The sequence below is a fragment of the Phyllopteryx taeniolatus genome, chromosome 15 (assembly GCF_024500385.1).
Source record: "Phyllopteryx taeniolatus isolate TA_2022b chromosome 15, UOR_Ptae_1.2, whole genome shotgun sequence".
Taxonomy (NCBI): domain Eukaryota; kingdom Metazoa; phylum Chordata; class Actinopteri; order Syngnathiformes; family Syngnathidae; genus Phyllopteryx; species Phyllopteryx taeniolatus.
Window position 1 is genome coordinate 12032295 of NC_084516.1, and position 20239 is coordinate 12052533.

The 20239-nt window shown below is 40.3% G+C and overlaps 1 protein-coding gene across 4 annotated transcripts; it reads right to left on the reverse strand.

The window, feature by feature from the left end:
• Positions 1 to 166: 166 nt before the first annotated feature.
• stom (stomatin) lies at positions 167 to 19492 on the reverse strand. Of its 4 annotated transcripts, XM_061799448.1 has the most exons (8): positions 19344 to 19492; positions 17613 to 17642; positions 14608 to 14717; positions 14263 to 14335; positions 11521 to 11603; positions 9154 to 9357; positions 5311 to 5445; positions 167 to 3709 (listed from the first exon to the last, which is right to left on the reverse strand). In XM_061799448.1, exons 1-8 carry the CDS (start codon positions 19396 to 19398, stop codon positions 3521 to 3523), a joined length of 879 nt encoding a protein of 292 aa, XP_061655432.1. In that variant the 5' UTR covers positions 19399 to 19492; the 3' UTR covers positions 167 to 3520. The 4 variants fall into 4 exon arrangements, with proteins under 4 accessions (XP_061655432.1, XP_061655433.1, XP_061655434.1 ...); XM_061799449.1 differs by lacking the exon at positions 17613 to 17642 and having other exon boundaries at positions 19344 to 19489; XM_061799450.1 differs by lacking the exon at positions 17613 to 17642 and having other exon boundaries at positions 14202 to 14335; positions 19344 to 19374.
• Between the last annotated feature and the right edge of the window lie 747 nt (positions 19493 to 20239).

The window sequence follows — 20239 nt, forward strand, 5'->3', positions numbered from 1 at the left end:
TGCGTGTGTGTGTATATATATATATATACATATATATATATATGTATATATATATTGTTTGAATATCCATCTTTCGGATCAGAACAGTCTTCAAATACTGTACAGAAAAAGCAAAGAACATGAACTTGTACATGTTTTCGTTCTGAAAAGAAAAATCCATGGCCAGTATGTGTATAGTACATTTAATAGTAAATAAACATTACAGTTTTTGGCATTCAATTTTAATAAGTTCAGGAGGACCATAACAGACTTTTTTTTTTTCTATCAATAGCACTTCAAGACAAATGCTGTTTGAGTGGGAAAACATCTAATGCAATGCCACCTTAACAAAAAACGTTTTACCATTTATGTAGCATTTGCATTGTAACTATATGACAGTCGACTGTCGCAACACTTATACAGTACAGTGGACCCCCACTATTCGCAGGGAATAGGGAACACGAATTTTAATTGCATTGAAGAAGAAAAAAATAATCTGCAACCCCAAAAATTCTCAAATAAGCGGAGTTAACCGCAAATACGTTTTTTTTTTTCAGGATTGGTCTCCAATAAAGAAGAAAATAAAAGAAAAACAAAGCTAAGATTGGAAAGAAATGTTTTTTTATTTAATTGAAACAAACCAAGTAGGTAGATCCGCGTGTGCTAAACCACAATTATGCGGGAGTCCACTGTATGTAATTCAACTTCTCAAAGCTAAACTTGAATACACTTGATGGCATTGCGTGGAATAGCACATGCGAACACACCTGACTGGTTTAGTAAAGCTATTTAGTTTGAAATTCACTCTATATTGTAACAGCTACTGGTCACATCACAAGTTTGAAATTCACTATATTCTAACAGCGCCTGGTCACATCATTTAAAAACAAATAAAACACGTTTTAAGACAGACCAATACAAAAGCTCTTAACTCTTTGGCTGGCTTGAACATCCCTCAAGACTAAGTGTGTGACCAAATACTTCTTGCTTTGAAAGAAATATAGGGAAGTAGAGGAAATAAAAGCTCCGAAGCTATGTTTCAAACTGCATAAAAAAAAGTGTCAAAACGAATCCATAGCAGTAAGTTGAGGCTTTTTGCTTCAAAGGTTTGATTCTAAGGGACTTTCTTTATCTCTCTTATGAAACAAGACTCTATTATACACATATGGCTTAAGTACATTGCAGGGAATCCACTCTTGTCTCTCTCAAAAATAAAACTTTATAAGATTACATAATAGCTATATGAGACTCCAGCTAAATAAGCAGCATATATAGTCATGTATATGACAACTACAGTGAAGACCTGTTCATGGGGATAGGGAATTGGTTGGGGGGTGTCACGAAAGAAGAAATAAATGGCTGCATCCATCTACTGTTAGTCCATCCATCCATCCATCCATCTTCTGAGCCGCTCCTCCTCACTAGGGTCGCGGGCGTGCTGGAGCCTATCCCAGCTGTCATCGGGCAGGAGGCGGGGTACACCCTGAACCGGTTGCCAGCCAATCGCAGGGCACATACAAACAAACCATTCGCACTCACATTCACACCTACGGGCAATTTAGAGTCTCCAATTCATGCATGTTTTTGGGATGTGGGAGGAAATCGGAGTGCCCGGAGAAAACCCACGCAGGCACGGGGAGAACATGCAAACTCCAAACAGGCGGGGCCAGGGATTGAACCCCGGTCCTCAGAACTGTGAGGCTGACGCTCTAACCAGTCTTCCACCGTGCCGCCATCTACTGTTAGTGTTTTTTCATATTTATCATTACAGATTCTAATACTTCATGCAGGTTAGTATGACTGCCTCACAGTTCTGAGGACCGGGGTTCAAATCCCGGCCCCACCTCCTGTGGAGTTTGCATGTTCTCTCGTTCCTGTGTGGGTTTTCTCCAGGTACTCCAGTTTCCTCCCACATCCCAAAAACATGCATGGTAGGTTGATTGAAGAATCTAAATTGCCCGTAGGTCTGAATGTGAGTTTGATTGGTTGTTTGTTTATATGTGGCTTGTGACAGGCTGGCGACCAGTTCAGGGTGTACCCTGCCTCTCGCCTGAAGATAGCTGGGATAGGCTCTAGCACGCCCACAACCCTAGTGAGGAAATTGGATGGGATGGAGGTAAGTATGAACTCCTCTAGTGTTACATCACTAGATGTGGATCATGTCATGGCTCTAAAGATGTATATACAGGAAGTCCTCGATTTACGAACGAGTTCCGTTCGTACGCTGGCGACGTAACACGATTTCCGCGTAAGTCGGATTTCACCGTTAAAAGTCGAAATTTACGGCGAAATACTTCTGTTACGGGTATTGTCCCACATGATTGTGAAAGCAAGCTCAGTGTGTGTGGGCGTCGATGTGTGAGTGAGACGGGACTGTGAAGGAGGAAGGAGTGCGCACCGGTGCGGGTGTGTACAGTAGCGAGTGAAGTGATGGGGACCGGGGAAGAGTAGCAATTAGCGGAGGACCCGTTGAAGCTGAATGTGCAGAGGAGCTAATAAAGCCATTAAAACAGCAAATCGGTGCTTCATGCCTTCATTGTTGCCGTCACCCAGCTCAGCTGCGCAACGAGAGAAGGGAGTTAACCCCTGCGTCTCCCGACCACGGTCAGGTGACCGTAGCAGGAAAGGTTAACACTTTGTATAAAGAAACTAAAATACATTAAAATAAAAAAATAAGATTCTGTACTTACCGTTACTGCTGAGAGTGTGAAAAAGGCAAAGATACTCCCGCCACACAAACACACACAAGCACTATGCACTAGCTAAGCAGAAACACTATGGTGCTGGGACAAAATGGCGGACGAGGCACGGGCGTCGTAAAGTTGAAACGTGTAGGTCGAATGCGTCGTAACTCGAGGACTTCCTGTATGTGTTGATTAAGGGCAAGGGAGTTCCAGCAGATGGCACTGTGGTGTAAAAAGCTTGTTACATTAATTTTCATCTTAAAATACTGATGTTCACTAAAGAATTGCGATTCAATTGCAAAAATGTATAAAATAAACTTGTCTTGTAATTGTTAGTCCTTTCCTTAGCGTTGAGAGTGTCTTTGTGCAGACACTCCCTGCCCGTCCTCTGCTATACGTGGCAGCCTCTGGCCCAAGTTGCTAAGAAAACAACATATTGAAATTCTTGTTCACTCGGTCAGCTTCATAATTCATTACGTAGACTATTCTCTTTAGTCTATGAGGTATAATTCACTGCAGTTATAGGAAATTATATATGTGAAGACCCGGCCCAACGGCAAGAATGGACAGAATATAGTATTTTTTCCTGGTACTGTATGTAGCGTACTTACTGCACGTGGTTGGAAGTGAGGCTGCGGAAACACGTTACTAAAAATATGCAATGACACAGACCGCGTGCATTTTAAAATACATATTGTGAAATAAAACCTCGTAAGTAAATAAAATGTATGCTGGCAGTGGTTGCAGCAGAACTGCAGCTTCAGGCATTACATGAGAAATATGTCTATCAGTGTAAGGTCACTTTCACGTTTTCGATGCCAATGCTCGTTGCGTGTAGCTTTACATGAGAGAGATGATTAGTGTTTAATGAAACCCTGCATCATCTCCAGAGGCAGAGGGAAGATGATGGTGGAGTTCTTTTCGGCAGCGATTGTGTTGAGGGTCTGCAGGTAGCGCAGCTGCAGGGCGGACGGAGACTCCGCGATCACCAGCGACGCTTCCTTCAGCGCCCTCGAGGCGTTCATCTCACCTTCTGCTGCAATAACCTGGGAAGACACACAGTAACAATTATCCACCATATCCACATAGAGATTATTAGTTGAACTATTTATTTGCTAAATGTAATCAGAAGTAGCTCAGCGTATGCAACACCAAAAAAGGGCTACGGTTGCTGAATACATAATCGCACATTTTCCAAGCTCTTTTTAACAGGGTTCCTACACATTTGAAATTAAAAAAAATTCCATCCTTCAATATGTTTTACAGACCCTAATACTAGACTTCTTGGTTATTGTTAGATAAATTGTAGAAGTTATCATTTATTTGCTTAGCTTGCATTAGTATAAAAAAATCTTGGTAAAATGAAACAAAATTTAAAAAGCCATTAATTTGTGACTTTTCAGTAATAGATGTATATCATGGAAATAAATCACTTCATCGTGCAATGATCACATTTTCTGAATACGTATGCCATAATTTCCAGAAAATTGTAAGCAGGGAAGCTAAAGTAATATAACATATATGGCACAACTATGTTAAGACCAACCCCGGGTAAGCTAAATACATGACCATTCATTTTAAGCTGCACATGAACAGTTCAAAAAGTCTTTCAAACTGCTGTACTGTCTATAAGGACTCAATTTGCCTTGTGGCATCAATACATTTTGTATCTTCTGGTATGACGACGACTGTATAAATGAGGATAGGGGAAGTAATTACATGCCTACATTTACTGTTTTAATCTTCAGAACATAGCGAACGAATGAATATCGCAACAGATCACATTTCGTGTGAGTGGGGGGTCTGGGGCATTTGTCAAGAGATAAACTTGGTTGGGTGTACAAAACTCAAATATAGAAATACTAATGTATCAAACCATCCATCCATTTTCTGAGCCGCTTCTCCTCGCTAGGGTCGCGGGCGTGCTGGAGCCAATCCCAGCTATCATCGGGCAGGAGTAGTACCCCGCACTACTAATACTAATGTATATTATGTTAAAACATGTTGAAAAGATGGATTAAATATAAATGAATAGTGTTAGGAATGTATTAATGACTATACAGTGTAACTGGGCATGAAAAGAAATGACTAACTTCAAAACTAGAACATGCTTAATACTACTACATTTATACAGGTAGATCCATGTTCTCCTCGTGCCTGCATGGGTTTTCTACGGGTACTCCGATTTCCTCCCACATCCCAAAAACATGGATGGTAGGTTAATTGACAACTCTAAATTGCCCGTAGGTGTGAGTGTGAATGACTGTTTATTTATTGTGCCCTGCGATTGACTAGCGACCAGTTCAGGGTGTACACCACCTCTCGCCCAAAGATAGCTGGGATAGGCTCCATCACAGCCACGACCCTAGTGAGGAAAAGCGGTATAGAAAATGGATGGATGGATGAATTTCCAATAGTAAATAAATATTAAGTTCAAACGCACTTTACTTTTTCAATGTTTATACACAACTGTCACTTTTTTTTTGTTTTACTTTAGTAGTCCTTTTGCACAAATAAGATGTGCAAATTTTTATTTATCGGATGTTTTATTGCTTAAAAAATGTGACGTGGCAACCTAAAGAATCAAAACAAATTGAACTGTGAAGTTTTTAACAATACCCGCCGGAATGTTAGCAGTGTAGCATACCTTGGCTCTGGCCTCCCGGGTGGCCTCAGCCTCGGCCGCCATGGCTCTCTGGAGCTGCAGAGGCAGCTTCACATCTTTTATCTCCACTCGCTCCACCTTGATGCCCCAGTCATCAGTAGCATCGTCGAGAGTGGACTGACAAGACACAGGCGGACATTAAAATGCGGTTTTAATATTGCTGGTAATCGATAAAATGACACTAATGCGATCATGCTCACTGGCTAAATCCTTCTTATCAAGACCACATACAAGTATGAACAAGAGACACTGTCTAGTCTACTAAAATGAATATTTGCCTGATCACCCACCAAATATTAGCAGTATTTGAATCATTTTTAAAAATTATTTTACAGTTCCATTGAGAAATCACGTTCAAATTCCGCTTAACCCTTGAAAATAGTCAATCCCAAAATTAATAATTCATGCCTCACAATTCTACACTTGATCACATGGTGGCAGCAAAGGACAGACTTAAAACACATTTTCAGACGACTGTTTCTTTTTTCAGCAGCAATGCCAGACGTTCAAATATGAACAATACATTGCAGAGCAATACTCTATTTGACACACACATATGACAATTGACATCACCATGATTATGAGAGTAATTTATGGCTCACATAAATCCTCAACCTACTGATCAGCCGCCTCTGAAAACAAACATTGAATTATTCACAAGGTTGATGGATGAATAAATGATAACAATCAGATGCAAACAGACAGATGTGCTCTACATGCAGTATCACCTGCTGTTTCTTAGCTTATTCACTTCTCTGCAGTTTGTTAACTTTAAATTGACACTTGCAGCTAAATAATGCAGCTTAATCCTCTGTTCTGTTTTCTATAGGCTCCCTTTCTGTTGTGCTATGTGGCCGCAACAGCTGCTTGATGAACTCCATCCCCAGAAGCACACATTAAGCACGGGTTATTCTGAGAGCAGGTCCCAGGCCTCCCTCAGTATAAAATAGCAATGGGCTGTTGGAAGTTCTTCTGTGAACCCTCTGCCAAACACTTCACATTTGGGTTGTTCTATTTGGTGCATGTCATCATCACCAGAACCAAATACTCTGCTCCTCTCTTTAGCCGAGTGTATGAGGCGCAGGGCCCCAGATGAGATGACAATTACAAATATGATCAGTGGGGTTATCTTGTTATGAATGACCTTATTTTCCAATATAGTGTTTGTCACAGCAGTCCAGTAACAAAACACCACTGGGGTTCAAATCAAACGGGTCGGTCGCGAGGGGCTCTATATGAGCATGGCCCCTTTAAGGAGGTGAGTCCAACACCATACGAAAATTCTTGCCGTTAACATTTTACATCCATCCATCCATCCATTTTCTGAGCCGCTTCTCCTCACTAGGGTCGCGGGCGTGCTGGAGCCTATCCCAGCTGTCATCGGGCAGGAGGCGGGGTTCACCCTGAACTGGTTGCCAGCCAATCGCAGGGCACATAGAAACAAACAACCATTCGCACTCACAGTCATGCCTACGGGCAATTTAGAGTCTCCAATTAATGCATGTTTTTGGGATGTGGGAGGAAACCGGAGTGCCCGGAGAAAACCCACGCAGGCACGGGGAGAACATGCAAACTCCACACAGGCGGGGACGGGGATTGAACCCCGCACCTCAGAACTGTGAGGCTGACGCTCTAACCAGTCGTCCACCGTGCCGCCACATTTTACATTAGTATTTCAATTTAAAGTATCAATACACACAAAATAGACAAAAATCACACTTTTGTGTAGATGTTATCCTTAACATCACTTGACTCTCGGTCCCAGAATAAGCCAAGCAATTACGTTACTAAATGAGGCAGGAACAAAGAAATGTAATACAGGTTTGTTGTAATAATCTAAATGAAATATGTTTACTTTCCTTATCTCATGATAGTACAGTATATGCAACTGAAAAGTTTTAATACAAGTGAAAGCCCATGCACCATATACCGTACCATCCATCCATCCATTTTCTGTACCGCTTCTCCTCACTAGGGTCGCGGCCGTGCTGGAGCCTTTCCCAGCTATCTTCGGGCGAGAGGCGGGGTACACCCCGAACTGGTCGCCAGTCAATCACAGGGCACATATAAACAAACAACCATTCACACTCACATTCACACCTACGGGCAATTTAGAGTTTTCAATCAACCTTCCACGCATGTTTTTGGGATGTGGGAGGAAACCGGAGTACCCGGAGAAAACTCATGCAGGCACGGGGAGAACATGCAAACTCCACACAGGTGGGTCCGGGATTTGAACCCCGGTCCTCAGAACTGTGAGGCAGATGTGCTAACCAGTATCCCAACGTGCCGCCAACCGTACGATATCACCTTTATATTCTTTTCCTTTTCGTAGCGTCAAGGCAGCCCCGCAAAAGAAAAAGCAAAATGGGACAAATTTCTAAATCTAAAAATTACACTTACCTATTCACAAACACACCAGCCTTTAAAACAATTTAAATTAATTTCAAATAATCGGCAATGGTCACCATCAGTCAATTATGCAACCGATGTATTTGTAACATTTTGCGGCACGGAGATTCTGTAGTTTTGTTCCTGAGTGTCTGTGTTGCACACACAAACACACAGACCAGCAAAGTGCAGCACATTCCTCCCCCACTCACACTCAATCGGCTGCAGCACAGGATAGAATGAAGATGAGGGGAAACTCTTTTTCTTTTTTTTTTTTCTTTTTTTTTTTTTACTCCATGGTAAGTTGTCATTTTGTAAAACAATACAAGACTACACTTACGCCCCGTGACAATAACGTCCGAGGAAAGAGGCAGTTAGGGCACGCCAAAGAGAGCACATTACAGTGTTTTAACGTCATTTAAGTTGCATCATTGTGGAATAAAGACATATGCAACTGTTAATAACAATGTCCACCTTTATTTAATAAGATTATTGTACAGCATTTTAAGTTGGGTAAATTATCCTTGTGAGATAAAGTTATGTGACTGTTAATTCCTGTCCACCATTATCTAATATAAGACTATTATACAGATTACTGTTTACAGTCCTTCAGTTGACAGTACTTTAAAGAAATTTAAGTTCCTTATTCTGATTTAATAGTGTTCTGCTTTGTCTTGAAAGATTTTTTGGGGAATTAGAAAAAATTGTGTTCATGTATACTATATATAAATGTTCTTATTTCATATATCGTCCGATATTTCATAAATCAGCAGTTTTTAGCCCCCAAAATCGGCATCTGCCCCAAAAATCCCATTTTAGTCGGGCTTTATTTACATTTCCAAAGTAAAGCGTGAGAAGAGAAGGGGATAGATGCAGACTGAATATGTAACATATTACCTCGAGAAACTGAAAGGACTCTGGGTCAGTCAAATTATAATTCCAATAGCAGCTGAGCACACTGGTTATGCAAAGACATACAAAAATTAGTGCCGGAGGCCTTTAAATGTTGTTTAATGTTGTTATAAATAACATTAAAAGTGTTAAGATCATTCACCTGTTAAAAAGTAATCCTCTGGAAGGATTTTAAGGACTTTATCTAACTCAGGAAATAGAGAAGATTTCTCAAATTCACACTTTTTAGTTAATGATAAACAGTAGTTTCCAAAACCTTTGGTGATAAATATTCAGTGGACAGGGGAACATGTAAAAATGGCTACAGTATGTAATTAGTAACTTATGCTGTCAAATAATTGTGAGACATTTCAAAAGCCCTTGTGCTGAGGTGAAAAAGCTTTTGTTTAGTGCTGTACACGCACGTGGAGAGCCCCATGACAGGGTTTGCCTTGGGCCCCCAAACGAATAGCTCTGTCCTGATTAGTGTATTGTTGTGGAAAGGGGGAAATGCAAGCAGACTGTGAAGGAAAAGGATTTTACCTGCATGCTGTGTGCAATTTCTTCACGGTCCGAAAGGATCTCTGCCAGGTTCTTGGTACCGAGAACATTCCTCAGTGTGGTCTGGGCCAATAGGCGCGTGGCGGCATCGGCGTTAGTGATGTTGGCCACGGCCAGAGTAGCATTCTGAACTCGGTAGTACACCACGCCATCCACACTCACTGTCACTGAGTCTTTCGTCAAAACCTGCAAGGGGTTGAATGTACCAAACAGGTAACAGGCAGGAAGATATTGTTGAATGTGAGGAGAATGCAATAAGCGTTTTTTTCATTGTATCACACCAGTATACAACAATAGTGATTTGTCTTCCATGTCCTTCAGGATTTTATTCATTTATTAGGGACATTTTGTAACCCCCTTTTATTTTCCAAATAATTTATGACAGGGATTGGAACCGCAAAACCACTAGGAAAAGCAAAGGGGGTGAAAAGGCCAAATGTGTTTTCTTGTTTTAAAAATAAACAAAAATACATTTACCGTAATTTCTCATGTGTAATGCGCATTTCTACCCCCAAAATATTGTCAAAAGTCAATAGTGCGCATTATACATAGGTATAGGGGCAAATGGAAAAAAGTTCACATTTTATAAGTGTATGCCGCCATCTAGTGGTTATGAAAAAGCTGGACACTTTCATTCCAAAATGCCATGGCCACCTAGTGGTTATAAAACGGGAGTAGCCTACACTTTCATTCCAATATGACAGGGGTACGTATGACTGCATATATGTACAGTTGTGCGCATAAGTTTACATAGCCTGGCAGAAATTGTGAAATATTGTTTTTGTTTTTTTTATCAATATGACTGATGACTGAACAACAACCATCATTAATTTATTTATGGTTATGTTTTGTTTAATGATAATGATTTTCTGAAATGCTTGACCGTTTAATTTAAATCCCATGAAAATAAAATAAAATGTGTTTCGCCTAGTCCTTCATGTTTTCTTTAAAGAATTGTACCCATCTTGCAAATTCTGCCTGGGTAATCAAACATATTAGCACAACTGTGTGTTTTCTTATTTACTAAATAAAAGTAAGGCTGTGAATTTCAAAATAAGAGCAAGTAAATTAAAAAAAAAAAGGATGAGGTGTTCAAATCAAATGCTTCAGAATAATTATTTGAAAAAAAATTAGCAAAATACAGATAATACTTAATGTTTTGATCATATGGGTAGAAGCAAAATCATTATATATAGGTAGAAGGGTTTCCCAGAATTTTTAGGTCAACTTTGGGGGTGCGTATTATACATGGCATTATCCATGAGAAATTATGGTATTTAATCAATTTAGAAAAATATATGACAAAATAATTGTATTTTATTTAAAAAAATAATAATGGTGCAAGCAGTCTTGGGACAATACTAGCAGATGAAAAGTTAATGCTTGCAGGATTTTTTCACCCATCCATCCATCCATCCATTTTCTGAGCCGCTTCTCCTCACTAGGGTCGCGGCCGTGCTGGAGCCTATCCCAGCAATCATCGGGCAGGAGGCGGGGTACAGCCTGAACTGGTTGCCAGCCAATCGCAGGGCACATACAAACAAACAACCATTCGCAATCACATTCACACCTATGGGCAATTTAGAGTCGTCAATTAACCTACCACGCATGTTTTTGGGATGTGGGAGGAAATCGGAGTGCCCGGAGAAAAACCACAAAGGCACGGGGAGAACATGCAAACTCCACACAGGCGGGGCCGGGAATTGCACATCGGTCCTCAGAACTGTGAGGCAGACGCTCTAACCAGTCGGTCTCCGTGCCGCCGGACTTTTTCATTTCGAGTGGAAATATTAAAGGATTTGGATGGACACACAAATCAGTAAACCAAGTTGGAACAACTGTGTTGGCATGTGCTGCCACATTGATTGGCCACATGGATCACACACACAATCACGCACACGTGAAACAATTGTTACAAAATGAGTTTTGACTGTCACTCATGGGTCTGCATCGATAGGGAAACAGTATTCATTTTGTTATTTTGTGTTTTCTACAGTGTAACTGGGCGGGGGTGAAGTGGTTGAGAAGGGGGGAGCAAGGAAGCTTGTCACCGGCTGGACTTCTGAAATTATGACACCTTTTAAAATTATTATGACCACTTCTAATACAACTCAAGTGTTTTCCTCTTTTGAAGTTTTGCATCCCCAAAATGTTGTGCCTGCAGCGATCCAACATCCAGAGTGTATACTCTATGGTGGAATGAATGGTAGTTGTCTGCAACCATGTATTTAAAGTTGAAAGTGTTTTATATTTGTGAGCTGAATGAGGAAATTCCAAAATGTGGTTTGACAGCCTTTGAATGTCTGCGGATGTATTTGTTTAACGTCAACACAACTGTGCGAGTCATACCTCTTGCGGTGGAATGTCGAAGGTGATGGTGCGCATGTCCACGTTAATAAAGCTGTCAGTGCACGGCAAGATGAAGAACAAACCTGTGGAATCACAAGAATGCAAATAGTCTTAGCAAAGACTACATCCACGGTAAACACAATAATAAGCGCGCGTCTTCACAAATGTTTGAAGCCGGCAGGATGAATGAAATCTTGGCAACGGGCCAAGTCAAGCAGGCTTTATAAGACTGCAGCTGTGCTGACAGTCGGGCAAAGCAGTGAAGATTTGCAGCTTTCAGAAGCCCTTTTCAAGTCACAACCATCTAGCGGGGGCAACTTTGCACGTGCCGGATTCAAATGCTAGGTATGCAAACATTTAGCTTTCACACATTTTCAATTATGGAAGTGCATGTTTAACTGCTGAAATCAGAACCAACAGCCAATACTAACTGCAGTCTTCCTCAAGCAAAGTTGAGGCGGGTCATAAAGGCCTTGGGTGTGACCCTTACAGATTGCGAGGTTGTAGCATAAAGTAAAACTCCAGTGAAATGTTTTTTCGTATCAGGAACACCAAATGCTTCATAAACAAAACGGATGCATTTATACACAAAATGGATGGCTGCATCAATTAAAAAAACAAAACCATGCATATTGTGCTACAGCCTGATTGTGTGACTGAGGTTAAGGGGACATTACAGGCAACCAAGTGCTGAATTTAGTTGGGGCATAAGCACCACGAGACCCCCAGGAATGTGAGATTTGCTGGCAGAGAGCTATTATTACCCCATGCCAACAAATGGCATCCCCTGGCACTTCAGGGAGTCCAATTTCACCATTTTTAAGAGGACACTCCCTGCTTTTTATTAGATGCAGTAAAACAACGAATCAAAGATGAAGAGATGGTGAGCTATGAGATATATGCAAATTGTTCCTCGCGGGAGCCTGTATTTTTCCTCTACAAATACCTTGTCTTACAAGAATAAAATAGACAGTCCCATCACTATTTTCAGATTTATTACTGCATCTATAAGTCAAACAGCACTGGCAGACATATGGCAACACCTAAATGAGACCCTGGTGAATGTCATTGCAGGATGCACTTTGAGGAGGGGCATATTGTTTCCATTCATGAGTTGCACCAAGGGTGTCTAACAAGATTACAATTTTTTTTTTTTTTTGTTTATCCTGTATTATTACTGCTTTTAGTGGACAGCTGGATTCTTTACTAACCTGACGATTATTGTGTTCATTGGGCACATTTCATACTAATTCGACCCCTCAGTGACATGAGTTATATTTACATTATTTTTGTTACTACTATCCTGAAATGTGCATGCTTTTGGAATTGTGTCTTTAGATTTACTCTGAGCTTTCTGTCCCATCTTTTATGGGTTTGAATGTCATGGTCCGTACGTGTCTGTAAGTAACCAGGCAACCGTTGATGCACGAGCCTATTTATGTCAGAAATTAAATCAACATGACCTGTGACGTATATAAGCAGTTTGCTGCAGACTGAACAGATCTGACTTGGCTCTGCCTCCAATCTGTAGGCACACCTCCATCTTTTAAATCATGATGATGTTTTTCGCTGGACCAGCCGTTCATTCATCCCAGAGGGCAGCTCAAGCTCCCTGCAGCACATCAAGCCGTAAAACAACTGCAAACTCATTCTGTTGCAACTAAGTGCAAACTGCAATTCCCTCACATATGATTTGTAAACGCCAAGGATGTCATCTTTTTACGTTGAAACGTCAAAGGAATAAATTGATGACGTTGATTAATACATCACAGCATATCATAATGCTCCCTAGCTATAATTAAAATATGCCCGCAAAGAGGCAGTGCATATGGATGATATCAAAGCAATCAGATTATACATTTAGTAATAACCCTTTTACACTAAGGGATTACATGAGAATACAGTGCAGCAGAACTTGGGTTTTGTCTCTTCTTGAACTCAAACAAACTGCTTGATTAGAGTGATTACATGATATACAGTGGAACCGCGATAAAACACACCTGGATATAACGGATATCGGACAAAACAGACTGTCGGGACTGAACAATGTCCAAAAATAGTTTCCACTTGTCACTTAAACTGCCGTTGACAAAGTCTGCTTGTTCCAGAATTGGCCGCTGTTGTTTACTGCTGCTGGGGTGCATTACAGGCAGAGAAGGGGACTGACGTATTTCCTGATCACAGATGTACAAAAAAAAATAAAAATAAAAAAATAATAATAGATCCAATTCTAAAAGATGTGCCTCCAGTGCCTACGTGGCGACCATGTGGAATGTGGCGCATTGACTAGCGGCATGTCATGATGGATACATCTATTGTAGATAGACTCCCAGTGCAGAGAGAGACAATGGCATGGTGGCAGTGTTAACACGGAGGAATACAAACACAAGTCTCTGTACTGGTACAGTAACAGTTTTTGTCAAGCCGTTCGATTTTGGCAACGGATTTGGAACTAGGAAGCACACCTATTCCTGGTGGCTCATGAAGGCGACGCGCCTATGATGAGTACTGTACCTCAACAATGCCACCATGAACAAGCACATCAGCGTGGTAAGTTTGGCTCAAATGTGAAACTTTCAAACATTTTCAAGCTTTTTTTTAACAATTTAATAACTTTATGCTGTACTGGGCGTTTTAAGCCATGAAAAAAACACCTACAAAACAATTATTTTGTACTGTACCGTAATAAAAATATCTCTCAGAAATATGTGTGGAAGGTGTAGTTTCACAGTAGATTCCAACCTGGTCCTTTGGCTCCTCCTCGCAGCAGGCGACCCAGGCGGAAAATAATGGCCCTCTCATACTCCTTCACAATCTGCGTGCACAGGCAAAGCACACAATGATCTTGTATATCTGGTTTTTGTAGCTCTTAATTGACATCCAATCAATATCCTGTAATTTGATCCCATCTTTTTGAAAAAGGACAGAGCAGTTCATCTGTTCAAAGGGACAAAGGCTTACCAGCTTTTAAACAATGACAAATACAACAGAAAGGTTACATTCAAACACTGATGATGACTTATACTACTGAACTTCTGAGATACACAGACAAAAACAGCATAATGCATGCAGTCAAACAAATCTGACCTTGATGCACATCCAAATGGAGATGGGCAGTGTGACCACCATGAGAAGAAGAGACAACCCCACCAACATCCAGCCACAGAAGCCAATGTCAGAGTCTCCACTTTCCAAGGCTAGAAAAGAAAAACAAACACACAGGCGTCATTGTGATTTTCATATTCAGATGTGTAGTTACATGGGGTCCTCGGATTACTATGGTGCTCTCATACAACAATTCGAGGTTATGGCATACGGTGTATGAGTATGTCATCACTTGGCATAGGAAGGCATGCTCAGTTACTGCCGTACTTAATGCTTTTCATTTGATTGTTTTGAATTTATGGTCTAGAAATGTGTTGCAAAGAAATGTAATTATGACATTTGGAGTTTATGAACTACATACAATGAACTAGTTTGTGCAGTAGTGTAAAAAAAAAAGGTTGTCAAACAGCACAAGAAGGAACACTAAGTTTCCACCGTATTCATTGTTTTCCTTTTGATTGTTTTATAGTTATGACCAAGAAGTGTTGTTCCATACAAATATTTGCCGTAATTGACTAATGCGTTTGACAGTTAATGACATTACAGTGCCATAGGAAACGGCACTCAGTCGTAAACAGAGGACCCCCTGAATTTGGCAATTCTTCAATACTTGCTCTTATCCTTTCAAGAATGTTTGACCGTGGCACACTATGCTGTCAATAGAGCCTATCAAACTTTGGCATGATTACATCAAAAATCCACCAGTGAACAAGTGAAATTTTTTTGCTTTGCAAAAGCTTCACTAGGAGTTTATACGCCCTGACCACATTCCAGCAAAGCCAATTTATCAACAAGTCACATTTTAAAGAATTTCCAATTGGGTCCTGACATGCAACAATTCGAGGTTTCAAATCGACTGCGGTGTAAGAATACATCGTCATGTGGTACAAGAAGGAGCTCAGAGGAAAAGGCTCAATTATTCCTATACTTACTACTTTTCATTTGATTGTTTTATAATTATGCCCTAGAAGTAGTTTTAACACAAATATTTAATGTATATATTAGCAATGCACCAATATCACTTTTTGCAGACTGAGTACAAGTATAGTTACATTGAGTATATACTTTATTATTTTATTATTATTATTGTATTTCCTGTGTCATTGGCTGACAATCAGCTGAGGGTGTACCCCAAAGTCGCCCAAAATCAGCTGGGATAGACTCCAGCACACCTGTGACCCTAATGAGGGCTAGTATAAGCAGTCCAGAAAATGGATGGGTATATGTTTTATGTGTGACCTTTATTATGTACAACACTTTGGTATAGCTGCAGATGAGCTTTAAAATCCCTGTAAATGATAAATAATTATTTTCTAAAATTTGACATGCCACAGAGAAGTGTTGTTAAAAACTCTGCCAAATTTGAATGATTAAAAAATTGCGACGTATATAAAATGAGGCTTCAAAATCATGAAAAATCATGCACTTGTCTCTGCTCTCAAACGCTGTGGACGTGTCTGCTGAATGCACTGAAACCACACCCCTCTCAACTGTCGACTATCAATCAAATACCACCACTACGACCGGAAAAATTGATGCTACTTGGTCTAGCAACATTATTATTCTTAAACATCCCTACATGATAGAACCACCAGAGCCAGAATCTAACTCTGGGCAAGAAGAAACTAACCTCCCTGAGAATCAACATCGTTCCTCTCAGTCTGCAGCAGAATGGCAATTTATTCCTCCCATTTATAAATTAGCAATATGTATCAGTCTAGAATAACCTAAGTTAGCGATTTAAAGATATCAATAACAGAAAACATATTTTGTCACGCTATCAGATAGTTTTTTCAAGTTCAAATCAAGAACAGACAGGCTGAAAAGCAGTTTAATGCTACATCTCCGCAATACAGGACTACATAGTTGTGAGTCTTTTCATGTATTCAGCAGTGTTGTTCGAATATGGACAATATACTTAGAGACACATCTATGATTTCATTTTGCATGGTCTTTAAAGTACTCTATAAATAAGTTGGGGTGAGTTACGTGGGGTCTCAGTCGAAACACTAAGCGGCATGATGCAAAAACGAGTAAATACAGAAGACAAGGATCAAAAAAGAAATAAGCAAAAAAGAAGAACTGTTTCTGAATCTGGTGGATATACAAGTAGGAATATGTCATGCCCATGTAACCACTGTGTGCTAATACAGTTTCTTGAGAATACTACAATTTATAAAATAAAACTGTGACAGGACAACTGCAGTGACATTTTATCACACAACCGCTTACTTCTCTTTACTCAACGTTCCGCACCACAGCGCGTTGCCCAGTCACCTCAGTCGCGGCTTGGTGATGGGAGCGCGGCTGGCGGGGTTTGCGAAACTCTGTGCTTGCCGGATGGCAGTCACCAGAGCGCAGTTAATCATCCATTTTGCAGAACATAATTTCTAGTTGCCTAAAATTGTGTTTATCCGTGCGTGTCCTTAAAGTATCTCCCCAGGGCTGCGATGGATCTGACATGGAATGTATATGTCAGGCTGTTCATGTGGTGTATGTGTGTTGTAACGGAGTATTTTTACAAGTACTGTCCGTACATGTGGTATTAGCACCAGTAACGACACTGGTATTAGCATCGGTGCGTTCCTAGTAATTATTCGAGGTTACGAACGGCATGCAATGAACTTGTTGTTTATGCCCTAGAAATGTTTTTCATACAAATATTTACTGTAATCAAGACTTGACTACTGCATTAGTGTAGGTTAGAGATTAGAGTCGTAGGAACTAAACTCAGTCATCAACCAAGGACACACACCCTCGCCCCACCCCCTTTGCTGTTTTTTACAGGACTATTGAAACATGCATTTTGGCAGCTATCATTGGTTTACTATCACCTTCTTCTACGTGTTCCTAATCATTGATCACTCACTCTTAATTCGCTGTGCTAAAAGCTAGCAATCATCGCTGCTGCCCTTCAAAGCAGTCTAACCTTCACTTCGAAACTTGATGACATGCAGTGATTCATTGGGTGTGATCGGATGCAATACCTTCTGCATCATGTAAAGCGCTGCTTGGACCTACAGACAAAGTTAAAAGGTCAAAACACCATTGATCCAAGTACATTATAAGAATATACTGTACAGTAAACCCTACTCATTCGGGTTATGTCGACCGAACCTTGCAGAATAATAATAATAGTAATTGACACCCCAGTTTTTAAATGGAAATGTAAATATACCAAAAACTATGATGCCAGAACTTTATTATTTAAAACACATCTTTAAACATTAACCTTGAAAATAAACGGCTTACAAATTATTTCATTTTGAATCAAATGCACCAGAGGCGTGCGCATTCACACTCATGCGGCGAAAACGCTTCAGAACTCCCACTAAGAACACAGGCTAAACATAACTCCTCCGCCACAAAGCAAAGATGTTAGTCTCTCAGTTGAGATGCGAACCTCAGCATACTTCCTTGACACCAATGACTAGTTCCCTATTAGCAAGGGCGCCATCGTGTGGCGTTTTTCAGCAAATAGCTAGCAGCTGACAATGTTCCACAGAAAACACGAATATGTGGACCGGTGAATAGGCGGGGGTTGACTGTACTGTATATCTAAAGGTATAGACAACCTATCCTGGATGGTCTTGGCATCGTAAATGCGTCCAAATGAGATTATCAATAATGATGACCTGATGAACTCGGAAGTGATACAAAATTAAAAGAAACCGTATTAATTTTGACCTACATTTTGTAACCATATGGTCCATGCATTCAGTGTATAGTTTGTGTTTCAGTCACTCAGTCGCTCGCAGATGCTTCCAATGAACAGCTTGAACTCACGACAAACGCACCATGGCAGTTTGCACTTGTACGGAGCCCCCCTGGTGCCAAGGTATGAGAAAAATAAAATTCATTGATAATCTGTACCCTCAATTTAGTAATCCGTTCCCTCAGTTTAGTAATCTGTACCCTCAATTTAGTAATCCGTACCCTCAGTTTAGCAAATGTCTGGGGCTCCGTATACCTACGTATATCTGTCAAGTGAAGTAAATTCTATTTTTATGTTATATTCTTACTCGTGTGAATTCTGTGTATAAATTGTCATGTCGTGATATATCCTACATCCCATTTTTTCAACTGAAAGGCAATATTGGTGTAGTTCGAGGGGGTTGATCATTATATAGCAGTACTAGCAGGACTGGCTACAATTAGCCTGCGTGTTTCCTAAACACAGTACTAAATTGAGGGTACGGATTACTAAACTGAGGGTACAGTTTACTAAACTGAGGGTACAGATTACTAAACTGAGGGTACAGATTACTAAACTGAGGGTACAGTTTACTAAACTGAGGGAACGGATTACTAAATTGAGGGAACAGATTATCAATGAATTTTATTTTTCTCATACCTTGGCACCAGGGGGGCTCCGTACACTTGCATTCGAATGGTGGTCAAATAGTTACATGTTCCGTGTGCGTCGTTAACTTTCGCTGTGGGTCTCCCGGCAATGTTAGCCTGCAACTGGGAGTGGCTAGCCTTCATTATCTTGGCTTTAGCGAGCTTTGTGAAACCTCATTTCGAATTGAACACTTTTATTTTTTATTTTTTTTTAATGCCAGTCACACTAGCTGCGAATAAAGCGAGCTGTGACATGTCGTAAAGAGGAGATACGTATTTAGCTTTTCCGCGCTCAGAAATGAATGCATTGCGACACTAAACCTACTGAAACACAAAAGAAAATAATGTTAGTCTCTGCTGTATATGAGTGTTACCTGATTGACGTTCTCGTCTTTTTGTAGCTTTCAATGATGATTCTTCGTTGTCCATGGTGACTATTACAAATCTTTACAGGACGTACGTGAAGTGAATCTTAGCAACATGGGCGGTGTTTTGGGCGGTGGTTTTGTCTGAATATATTTTCCCTACATGATGACTAGAAGGGACTGTGACGCACCACCACCAGCGCTTATAATGCAAATTGTTTGCAGCCCGGGCTAAATATATCAAGCTAACGAGCAGTTTGGAAACACACACTCAAATAATCGCCAATGTAATGATCTAGACTATTGACTGCAAACAACCAATTTCTCAATGAGACCGTTTTAGGCATTATTTAAAATAACATAGGGAGGTCAACGTTCCCATTGGTTTATCGAGCATATAAGGCTTCTATTCTTTACGAGAGATAACATAAAAATGAAATCAAAAACAAAAAATAAAACAGTTGTGGCATATGGTATTAGGATTCATTTGGATTGGGTGTCCCAAAACATGCTGCCTGCAAGTCAAACTTCGGGGATAAACAATTTGAAGATTTAAGGTTATTGATTTATTTCCTTAACGCCTTTCTTATCTTTTGACAATGTTTACATTTAATGACTGTAGAAACGCACACGAACGCGGTTCTTGTATGTATGAATACATAAAATACTGGAATTCAAATGTAAAGATGTGGACAAACGCATTTTAAATACAGTATTGCTTGCGTTCACTGAGTGGAAGTTGCTCTTTCGAGGCCAGCCAAGACATTCCATTCTGGGGTTTCCTGGCAGAGTGATGAATGCTTTGCCTTGAAGAGAAATTCGGAACTCCATCCCATCTAATCCTCTTGAATTATGATGACGGCAAAATGTGGAACTGTTGGATTAATTACCACACGTCCACAAAA